The sequence below is a fragment of the Takifugu rubripes genome, chromosome 9 (genome assembly GCF_901000725.2).
Source record: "Takifugu rubripes chromosome 9, fTakRub1.2, whole genome shotgun sequence".
NCBI classification, from domain to species: domain Eukaryota; kingdom Metazoa; phylum Chordata; class Actinopteri; order Tetraodontiformes; family Tetraodontidae; genus Takifugu; species Takifugu rubripes.
Window position 1 is genome coordinate 1,857,045 of NC_042293.1, and position 12,009 is coordinate 1,869,053.

The window sequence follows — 12,009 nt, forward strand, 5'->3', positions numbered from 1 at the left end:
CATGAGACTATTTGTCTCTTTTTAAGACTTGAGTACTTTACACTTGCTCTAATATGTGTACTCTTACAAGTCCAAAAGATATTTAATGCCATAATCTAGAATAAATCTGCAGTACAACACAGTCCCAAAATACTGCTGATGGATCCCACGACATGACTGAAGCATATGAAGCATTGGCTAAAATCTGTTCTTTCTTCTTTTTTTTCCTCTTCCAATCGTGTCTCGTATTTTCCGCGTGGCTTTGGCACGTTTCTTTCACACAGCCCCACATCTGTTTGCAACAGAGGGCTCAAGTCAAAAGTGAACATTTGTGTTTGCGGAGCATCAACTATGGGGTTTTCTGCAAACATCTATGTGTCGGCGCAACAGACCCGCTGGTGTTGGTTCTCCCTGCGTGTCTGGGTCTAATACTGGAGGCTGGATGATGACAGATGTGTCGGAGTCTGGACCGAGTCTCCTTCAATATTTACCAACGTCTTTAGGAGATCAGCGCCACATGAAAGAATCCCAGCTTGGCTCCGAGTTGAAAGGCAGGGCTCAGGCTCTGAAGGGGGCAAGCTCCTGTGGCAGGTGGCCTGTCGCCCCCTTTTCTTGCACAACCCAAACATCTCTAAACCCTTACACATGCACCCCGGGCATGTTCCACCCTGCAGCACAGCTGGTCTGTTGGACACAGAGCCTGGAACACATGATGGGGGATAAATCTAGTAATGCCCGTGCAAGGGAGGATAAAACAAAACAGAAAATGTGAAGGTTGTCAACTGTTCAGTGTGGTTCTAAACTACCTCACAGCACTCAAAAACACGCTGTTTTTTGTTTAACAGCAAAAATAACCATTGAAAGCTGCAGAATACACTGTGTCCTGGCAAGTGTGACTTCATATGGACGTATTTTTGCCGAAAAGCTAACTCAAGCAATAGTTTTATAGGTCTATTCTGTTACACTAAAAATATCAATTGTTTGATCTTAGCATGAGTGCTTCTTTTCAATACTTCTGGATGTGATTTATTATATTATTCTTTCAGGTTAACAAATTAACTTACCTTAATGAAGGATTGCATGAAGACACAAACGCAGAAACTGACATGAGGTTTATTATTAATTGGCTGAAACTTATGTAGTTATATCATGTTGTTTAACACCGCCATCTGCTGGTCAGATGGTGTAACTACATACAGAATAAAAGGACATTTTCCCACAATATTTACTGTGGAAAGGCTAAACCTATTTCAATTACTACCAGATATAATCATGCAAAGACGCATTTGCTGATAGGTATTTTATTGCTTTTGAAATTGTATTAAATTTAAAGTAGTTTGTTTAGTCCTTGAATAAGACTTAAATAAATATATTCTGCAGACCGGAGCTGTGTTTTATTATATAACTAATGCCAAATACTTTATTGATAAATGATGTCTGTGTGATGAGAGCTCATTTAGGAGGTTAATGATGGTCGGTATGTATGGCGACACACAAGAGCCATTTGGGAAAAAAATAGACGGTGAGTTCAGACTGAGCATACACTGAGGTGTTTAATAAAGTTGACAATTTCTACTGTTTGGGACTTCACAGAACAAATTCTATGCAAGAGTTGTTTATTTTATACAGAAGAAGAGAGAGAAAACCTAAATTACACATTAAAAGCCAATATTTGTACTTTTGTGAATACAAATTTTGTACAACAATATCTAGCATAGTATCTTAATCGTTTAATAAAAAGTTCACTTGGATATTTATTGTATGATAAAAATAAAATAACACATTCAAGGGAAATCAAAATGTAGATTAACTTAAAATCTCCTTCAGGTTTGAGACAAATAATTTCATTATTGGCAACAAAGTCCAGCTTGTGCCGCCAAACGGTCTGAGCATTCAAACCGAAAACAGCTCCTTTAATTAAGTGAACTATCAACTACAAACACTTACCAAACATGTAGTTCTGTTTATAAAAGCCATGAAGCAAAGCAGTGTACTCTCACACAGCAAAGTGAAGAAAAGTCAAAGGTTCGTTCGTTCCTGCTTCCTTTCACATTCATCAATTGTGCACAATTTGGACAGAGACCGAGGGAGCGAACGCATCGCGGTGCATTCACGGTGCATTCACGCTGCGTTTTGCTGTGTGTGTCCGCTGTGAGAGGAGGTACGGGGGGGGGGGGGGTGTCTGCTCCAGCTGTGGGTTGAGTAAAATAGTGTAACTGCTCTTTGGGATAAGGCATTTTAAACTGTGCATATACTGTAGAAACTACAAAATTCCCTGATACGTAATTAAGTGCTTAAATATGTGCTCGACTATGAGGAGGTGCTGCCAGAGCAGGCAGGCAAATTTGTGTTGCAGATATTTATAAATATTATTGCTATTTTCACCAGCTATGTGTGTGTGTGTGAATGTAATTGAACATGAATAGATTGCCCCAGGAGTGTTACATCGACTCAATAAAACATCTGTGTGGCTTGTTTTCCAGGTGTGGCACTTCAGGATAAGTAACAGTCTACTCTCTGCCGCTCGTCTTCCTCGCTGGCTGAACCTGTCATGACATCATCATCTGTATGTGGAGGCGGTGGCGTGAGCAGAAACCCTCAGACACACACACACACACAGGAAAATGCAGGCGAATGCAGCGTGATGCCTTTCCAAGTGTGAGCAGTCGGTAGTGCAGCTGCAGTCAGCAGCAGCAGCTGCAGAGGTGGGCGGAGGCCTGCTTCCTGTCTGTGAGGTGTGATAGCGTTGCCGACCTCAGGTTTTCACTCTCCTGTTTTGTAGGCCTTGCTGTGACTGGCTGACGGAGGGCGTTTTTAGCCAATTAAGAAACCACAGGGGGGGATTTTTAGATAGGTAGCCTGACATATTTACATACGCATGCGGGTGTGATGGTTTTTTACGTAAGGGTCAGCGGCCACCGTGGCAGAGCTGCGTGTGGCAGAGCTGCCTGTAGCAACAATAGAGGGTTCTTGAGCGAGGGGCCTTGGGTCTGATTGTTGGCAGAGTATTGGGCAGCAGCTGGTGTACAACTAACACGCTAAAAATAGGAGGGAAAAATACCAATTTCCCTCAGCCTTCTGATCAGCCTTTACAAATATGAAAACAGAGGAACCTCATCCTCCCAGCACTGTCATGACAACGTTTTCATGACAAACACTCATGATGAAGGATGGGGGGGGGGGAAATGTAAGGGAGATTTTTTGTTTTTGTTCCTATGCATGACTGAATTTTGCAGCGATTACAGTGAAAGTAAGAAAACAGCAAACATGAACCAGTGAGTTGTCTACTTCTCCAGGCTCTAACTCTTGTAAACTTGGCTGTAATCCACAAAAATAGACTTTTCTTGCGAGGGGCGACGGTAGGGTGCGTTCGGCATGTACTCGCACCCCCGTGACACATATTAAAGTCAGTATTTACACAACAGAGGAACACGTTTGGCTCAAATTTGTACAAACAGAACAGCAAACGCTCATGGCTTTAGATATCCGTCCAAGGTCTTGGTTTAACGTGACTATGCGATACAGCACGATTGAAAAATAAAACAATGAGGAGAGAAATGGTGCGTCTGAGTGAGCTGATGAGGAACTGTACAAAACACAAAGGAACCAAAATAACAGCTTTGGCTTATATTACTGATCAACTGTTACACTAAATGTGAACATTTTGATTTTCTCACCAGTTCAACTGGACAGGCTCGCGTCTTCTTAATTGCACATTTATATATCTTATTCTTTTAAATTATAAAACGAGTAATATCATATTATTGCGTTAAATTCTTTTGCTATCGTTTTTCGCTAAGTCTCACCTGTGGTAAATCTTTACTTTTGAATGAACTCCGGAGGCCACTGGAGATCAAGGTCTGGTTGGTTACAGCATGACTTTTAAAACGTCCTAGCGTGAAAGACCGAGTTGGAAGGGTCCGCCGCCTGGGAGCCGCACCGCTTTCTCTGATTGTTTGCAACTTGCACGCACAACAGCAATACAGCGACTACATGTAAGTGTCTGACACCAGTGACTACAATAATCTACCGCCTATTGTTTAACAATTTCCATGATAATCTCTCCTCAGCAGTCTTCTTCTGAACCACGCCAAGTACCTGGTACCACGTGCTTGTGCATACGCTTTTTTCCAGCTAGCTTAGATTTTTCAAATCTTCCAGTATCCGATTGAGAATCAAATTTGGATTTGTATCGAAATTGTCATGCAGCTTTTGCCACGATGGGGTTGAATAATAGCATCATAATGTTAGCGCTCAGGACCCTTGTTCCTTCATTTCTCTCCACGTCTAACCCCTCCCGCTCCCTGACTGGCTGGTGACAGGAGGCCTGACCGGGACTTTCTATGTCACCCATGAGTCCATGCGCAAGCGCTTGACCGAGGGGCTCGCCCTGTCCTCGTTTCCCACGGGGGGTCTGGCCAGTCCCAGGGGCGAGTTGAAGTCTGGCCGATGGTCCTCGCGGTCGGAGCCGTCATACGAGCTGCAGGAGGAGCTGAGGCTGTCGGCGGGGGAACGTCCCAGCACCTCCTGTCGGCTGGACCCCTGCTGCGGCTGCTGAGGGGGGAAACCGGACGGGGTGACGCGCTCCCGTGGTGGCGAATTTGGCTCGGATTTGATGTTGATGTGCTGGCTGGTGTTTAATGAGAGGTTGGAGCCCTGAGGTAGCTGACCTCCGCCACTGCAGGCGAGAAAAGATGCCCTATAAACATGTGACACCAAGCAGTGTTTCCGCTGCTTAATCTGTGATCATTTATCCATCAATCTCCTGCCTTTTCATATACGACTGTCAGAAAAGGCAGAAAAACAGACACTTTATTTCTCAAAATGTTGGTTGGTTTATCGCAAGCTAGTTTGCGTTTAGTATAAAAATCAATTCAAGTGTTTTTAAATTAAAATCTGAATCCAGAATCACAATTCCATTATCAAGACGACGCAGGAGATAAGAAATATGAGCTGAAACAAAATGAAAAGCTTAGAATAATTCAGAGATGTGATTCAGCACGATATCAGAGAGCACAGTGGGTGTTGCTTTTATGTGAGGGCGTCTGGAGAGTGTGCCTTTGTTTGAAACTGTGTTACTCACACCAAAGAATTAAGAGCTGCCTGGCCCAGCTGATGCTGTTGCCATGCCGACATGGAGCCGAGCGAGAGCCCTGGAGAGCCGAAGCCCTGCAGGGAGGAGATCTCCGCGCTGTTCAGGGAGAAGTCTGTAAAAACAAATGCAGCCGTGCACAGTGAGAACTCGCTCGGATTTTAGCTCCAATATCAATATCACAGAGAAAAGATCAGGAACCAGCAGAGCGCAGTGCAAACAGTTCCGGCCAAGGGGGCTGTGTTTCAGGCTCCACACTCACCAGCAGGGTTGTAGGAGGTGGGCATGCTTGAGTACACCAGGCCCTGTGGGGCTAAACTGGGGGTGGTGACAGATACTACTGGGGTTGCCAGTGGCTGGGCGGACTGGGAGCTGCTTATCCTCTGGGCATTCTGCAAAACATGAATGATGATAAAGGAAAATACATGAGCACAGTGCAGCCTGATTACAACCGTTTTCACCTGTATCCAGTGAATCAGGAGGAAGTTGCTGAGAGGAGGTGTAGTTATAAAGTCTGCCGTCAGATGGTGCTATTGCGTTATTGTATTCGAGCCATTTTCTGGTCATTACTGACTGTTGTCTTACACTTAGAATAAAATATTAATGCATTTTGTTTCTTCAGTTTTGACAGATCTTTCACTTAATGGGTGCGTCTGAAGTGTAGATGTGAATAAAGCTAATTGGACAGTGTTGTTCCTGTTTAATCTGAATAATTAAGGAAGACTGACAACTGACGTGCAGCTGCAAGTACAACAAGTTAGTCTCACAACAGTCTGTTTAAGAAGTATGCTTTGTTTAACAAAACAGAAGGCGGTTATTAGGACAGCAAACCTATCGGTGCAACACAATGTGAGGGATTAATGCTCAACAACCCTGGAGTGTGTAAGCTTGGTTATTCCAAACGTCACGTGCGCTAAAGGTGAGGCACAGACAGTTCGGTGTGTTTTGTGGTGAAGTGACCGTCCAGGGTGACCTAGGCTGTGCGGTGGGGTTGTGCAGCCCAGACTAGGCTAATCAAAAGCAGACATCTTTCAGAACAATGCTGGAGCAAACCATCTGAATATAATGTTAAAAACAGCTGCCGGCCGTTACAGTCGGAGCGCCATTGCATCATCATCATCATCTAGTTGATGGCTTCCTTGTATTGTTCTAACATTCTCCGGACAATGACTTCACCGAACCCGAGCATCTCACAGAATGATGTCATTTCCGATGACGTAATCTTCTAATCCTTCAAAAATATCAATTATTTATATTTTCGCCCACTTCACGCCTTTGCCACTCCAACAATATAGAGAAGGTGACTCAAATGGATTTGGAAAATGTAAAAAAACCACTCACCTTGGCTCATCTTACACTCTTTTTATTCAGACACTCTCAATGAGTGGCAACAGTGAGGGAATTAACAGACCAAACGTAAAAACATGCATCATTTGGCTGTTCCCGGCAGCTCTGAGAGCGATCTTTGGCTGCAGTCTGCCGTGTGTGGTTGCAGAAAGCCTGTGCACATTTCAGCCATTTGCCAAACCTTTTGTCAGAACTCACCAAATCCATTTCCTCCTCCTCCGACTGCCCTCAACAGAATAAAAAGAACAGAGGCAGAGTTACAGAGTTACAAATAGAGGGGCTGTAGGTGGCTCTGGAGGACGGTGGCATCGATCTATATTTTTCATTTGCACGTCAGCGTTTCGTGTCTCCGGGCCGTTGCTTGAGCCTTCGCTTAACCACCGCTGCGATGGAGAAGCAGAAAGACTCGCGCCAAAAATCAGTGGATTTAAGATCAGCGGCAAAAAGGCAGCTGAACTCTTCTGGAGGCCGACCAAAACGCCTCTGATGGTAGCACAACCGAGCAATCACCGTATAAAAACTCAAAATTACACAAGAGGCTTCTTCAATAGCGAGCTAACAAAACTCTGTATGTTCAAATCCTCCTTCAACGAGGGGATGCTGAGGCTAAATTCCGTCTCTTCTACGCTGTGCCGTACTGTGACCAGGCCAGGGCTGTCTTAATACCCACACTCAATCAATAGAGGCAGGAAGACGCGACAAGGGCGACAAGATATTATCTGGCTCACACCCCGGGCCCCTGATTAAGTCTTCATCTACACTCTGTCACACTGAAATGTGATTAATTTAATACCATTATGGCTTAATGACAGGCTATCTGCAGACCTGCCACAGCCGGCACTCTCCGCAGCCCTGATCTGAACTGCTCTGGCCTCAGACGAGCAGAAACTTTCCAGCCGGCGCCCGACTGCTCCAAACCGCCGGGGTCACGGCGACTGGAGGAGGGCAGAGGCGCCCACAGCGAGCAAAGCTTTACACCTTTCTGGGACATCTGTTTCGAACAGCAGCAACGTTACGAACAGAGCTTTGCTCAGATTCAGGCGTAGAGGGGTCCCTCTTTGGCAGAGAGCGGCAGCCTCACCAGCGCGGCACACGTTATTGATGTGACAGCACTTGACACAGGCCGCTCATGCTGATACGCATGTACAAATAAAGACACCGAGTTAAGGTCTGCCCTGTAGCAGACGCACTTTAAGTTGTGCTGCCATGTGTTCCCTACTCACCAGCGGGGGCATCATCCCTTTGCTCGACGGAGGGATGAGAACCCGTAAGTCTGGCTTGCGGCTTCCCATTCCCATGTTCCCTCCAGGGGGTGGTGGAGACTTGGTGGGCATGACTTTACCAAGGCCGTTGCCACTGGGGGAGCTGAGGATGCCTGGAGAGCCCCTGGGGTTGACGAAACCATTTCCTGCAGAGGTACACAACGACAGAAACGCATCATCAAACCACCGAGCGTGGCTGACAACACTCACAGCCTCTCGCACAGCGCCGTTTTCTCGCCACTGCACACAACGTTAAGCGCTTCCGACCCTCTGGGAAGTTTTAATAGTCTCAGATAATTATCAGGCGCATTTGCAAAAATAAAATGTCCATTTCAAAATTGATGAGCCTTTTATTTTTTAGTGTGAATGATTAGATCAAAGTCACTTGTTTGCATCTGGGGATGAGGAGCAGTTCGTGGATAAATGTACTGTGACTGTTTAAAAGAAATAGCTGAAGCCATTATAGTCAAATTAAAAAAAAAAAAAGTCATCTAGATGTGTTTTTAACATGGTGCTGACAAACAAAAGCAAAATGAGAGACAATCACACCTTGAAGCCCACTGGCATTAGTCATTTCCTCACTTTGCAAAGTGAGTATGAAAGGCACTTAGATCATCAGGAACTTCCACACTCTTAGTTTTAGCTGTTGCCGGACAGTTATACCATACGCAGGGTGATTTCTGCTCTGAAAATTCTCACAGATGATTTCCTGTAAAGTTTTTCTGCACCTTATATAATGTGAAAAACAACCTGTTTGGTGCTCGTTGTAATAAAGGGGTTAATAGCACATTTCTGCACAAAGAGAATAAACAGTCACGTTGTTTGTGTTAAGTTTAAACACGAAAATGCACTTTTAAAATAACGGCAAGTCGGCATTCTAAAAAACAAGGGGAAAAGAGAGAGAATTGTATCTGGCAATGCTTCGGGAGATCGGTGACATTTCGACAACTTGCTGATTTCTCCATTGTGTCCTGGGTCTCCCACTGAAACCTAAAGCGTGCGCACAATACGTAGGGTCCCACTCAGGAATATAATGAAACAATGCCCCCCCTGACTGCAGATAAGGATGGCAACAATTCAATTCAAATAAACAGTTAGGATGCTGACAATAGTATCACACAGCTGAATCAACAGCATGTACAGGCCATTGGATTTGCCTTTGATCACACAGAACTTGGCAAGAAAATGTTTGCAGAATTAGCAGGGTGAACGTCCGAGGGCCTAAAAATAGCAAACCTGATTAAACACAGCAAAGATGTCGCAGACAGGGAATTAGAAGCTGGTGCAAACAGAAATTGGTGTAAAGAAAAGCGTCGCAGCAGGGTCAGAAACGTCACGGCCATCAATGGAAATCTGAAACCTGAGAAGCAAATGAGTCCAAATCTGTGACGGCATGAAGGTTTTCTTCATTTCGGGGATGCACATTCCGTTACAGATGTCTGCACGGCACCTTGCGTTCGGCTCCGAGCTCGCCACATCAGCCAGTGTGCATGCTATTAATGTAATATTAATTCAGCTGTTTCTGCCGTGACATCAACACTTTACTGGAAGAAATCTAAAAGATTAGCTTGCGCGCTGTTTAATTCAATCCAAAATATAACACGGCGCCTGGGAGTTAAACATAAACCGACAGCCTTTGCTGAAAAGTGGGCTTCTCTGATGTCACGACACGCCTTCTTCATCGTTAACAGATCGGCTGTGCCAATAAATCCTCTCTCACTGAAAACTTTGCACGTTGAAAGCCGTTTGGTTTCTATCCCTTCCCCTGAATTATTAATACAGCCTAAGAAGGGTCCTTACATAAGGTCTTGTGTTTATAACTGAAGTATTAGCTTGTCATTTTAAGCAAGGGACAGATCACATGTTTACTTGCAGCATCACGTGCTGTTGTGCACAGAATAAGAATTAAGAGCAAGTGAACAGTTCATGTGCAACATCTTCCCGAGCATATTTGTCATGGAACATGTTTATATGCATCTAATCTTTTGGAATAAAAAAAGCCTTCTCATTTACCACAACCTACATCTAAATTCCTACTGGTCCAGGAGTCCTGATTTGACCTGCCCTGTAAGAGAAGCTCACAGTGTAGTGTAACTACTGACGTGTTTATATTCGCTCAACACCTAAAGGTGCCTTCTTGATAGATGTAAATCTGATGTTGATAATGTAGTTTTTAAAAAAGAAATCATGTAATCTCTTCACTCTGGTGACACTATCGAGCAGAAGGGAAGATATCAGATGACGCGTCTCCCATTTGGTCTCTGCTGTGGTCAAAGCTGCCGCTTGTGAAAAATGGGGACTATGTCAGGAATGGTCATCTGACAGCAGGGCAAAAAGGTTTCTCTTGCTGCGCTACACACTTGGTGCAAACAACAGCTGCAGCAGGCTTAGGTGGCCAAATCACAGAGGCTGACTGCCAGAGGACCCTAACTCTACCCCGACCCTAAAACCACACCCATAACTCAGAATGCACAGACTTCTGCCAGAATCAAACATGTGATCGTCTACTAGAACCAAATTGTTACCATATATCCCCACTGCTTAGCCAAATCGTCATTGCAATCCTTGACCATTAGCAGGTGGCATTTGGTTGGAAATCTTATATGCTGTGACATAAAAGAGTTGAACTCCACCTGTCTCCACCTCTCACACAGCACGCTGGAGCCGTGTCGGGCAGTCCGGTCATTGTGTACAGAATACTCAGTTAGATGTCATGGCTACAAATGCCAACCGAGTTATGCTTGTCCCGGCATCTTACAGACCCTCTCCAGCCTTATAAGGGCTGCTTGAACGGCAGAAGGAAACAGATGCACCTGTCAATAGAGGGTAGGAAACATGAGGAGGGACGGCTGCTCAGAGGTGACGAGTTTAAAGGCGACCCTCCGTTTATTTACCTGCCAAAGACAGCTGGGCGGCTAACTGCTTCAATTAGTCAGCAGCGTGGGTTCAAGCCTCAAACGCACTCTGCATAAATGCACCACGGCCTTCTGTCAAGCATGCCTTCTGCAGGTATATTGTGCATTTATTCTGTTCAGTAGCGCTAAACTGAATCCCCTGAGCACAAAGTGAGAATGTATAGGGGAACGCTATCAGGCAAGGATTATGACAACTGGCTTGAACCAATTACACATAGACACACAACTATCCAGCTCGCACGCTAAGTGGGAGGCCTATTGGACCAAGCTACAGAGAGCTTATGAATCTCTCCGGGAGGACTTACCCACTGGGCTGGGGCCCACACCACTTGGCACTGAAAAGTCTGTGGTATCCAGCATGCCACCTAATGAGATGCACACATTGATACAATTAACCATCTGCACGCTTCTAGCATGGCATGTGATGGAAACGCTAGAAGAGACATGAAAAAGTCTTGTTGACATATCTTGCAAAGCGAGCTGTGCTCTTTTCCAAATATATGATCATGAACGGCCACAATAAGCTGTGGTGAACACAGTGTTTACGCTTAAAACGTTGGAGATTGTGAATTCATTATCCTGTAATGATAACACACCTCCAGCGTTCAATCATTCATTTTCTTGGAACGCTGGAACCGACTGGAAACTCTCAACAATCGCGTGAATACTCTGCCAGGAAGAGCTCAAAAGAGATGTGTTTAATTTAAAGCACGCTAGTATGCAACATGGACCTGGACACTTCTCAGCCCTTCAAATGCACTTAATCCAGTATGAATCAGTAAAGGAAGAGATAAAATTCAAAGAGCTAGCAGAAAATTATCACAAAGCAGGAGATATTGTGATAAACATATATTTAAGTTAAGCACTGGCAAATGGGTAGGTGTTAGCCTGATATGTAGTCATGTCTGAATGGTGTGTTACACACCTTGCTACATGAAACTATTGCATGCAGCAGACCTCACTTACAAAGCGAGCTGGATTTCAGACCAGTCATCCAAGTACTAGCTAATGCTGACATCTTTTTTCCAATGCTAGTACAGAAAATTATAAAATTGAAGCAAAGTTTTCTAAGCATTGCATTCTATGTAGCCAATATGAAGTCAGAGCAAGGCGGAAGCCCGGCTCCATCAAAACTCACCATCTCAACACCTCTAAAGAAAGCATTGTGGTTTTATAGTGGGCAACAGCGGGAAGTGAACACATAGATAGAAGTTAGCAGGTGTGCAATGTTCTCCAAAACCCACAGAAGTCTACTTGTTTCAAATAATTTCATAAAAACAAATCATTATTAAAAAGGAAAGAAAAGTCAACTTCTGATCACTATTTTCTTACAGTCTAGTATAGAGTGCATCATTCCCAACAGTCCTCATCAAACTGTTATAAATCAATGTTGTGTTCATTACATTTCTCTGGT

At 44.4% G+C, this 12,009-nt stretch overlaps 1 protein-coding gene across 8 annotated transcripts in view; it reads right to left on the reverse strand.

Annotated features, from left to right (window-relative positions):
- Positions 1-1,509: 1,509 nt before the first annotated feature.
- mef2aa (myocyte enhancer factor 2aa) overlaps positions 1,510-12,009 on the reverse strand; it is a 45,917-nt gene continuing 35,417 nt past the window's right edge. For 5 of the 8 annotated variants that reach the window (XM_029841369.1, XM_011606875.2, XM_011606872.2 and 2 more), the window contains 5 exons: positions 7,642-7,826; positions 6,617-6,640; positions 5,334-5,463; positions 5,063-5,186; positions 1,510-4,657 (listed from right to left, as the gene is read on the reverse strand). In XM_029841369.1, the coding sequence (XP_029697229.1) occupies positions 4,321-4,657; positions 5,063-5,186; positions 5,334-5,463; positions 6,617-6,640; positions 7,642-7,826 (800 nt within the window). In that variant the 3' untranslated portion in view covers positions 1,510-4,320. The remainder of the gene's footprint in view (positions 4,658-5,062; positions 5,187-5,333; positions 5,464-6,616; positions 6,641-7,641; positions 7,827-12,009) is intronic. The other 3 variants (XM_003967059.3, XM_003967058.3, XM_029841370.1) reach the window with 1 other exon arrangement.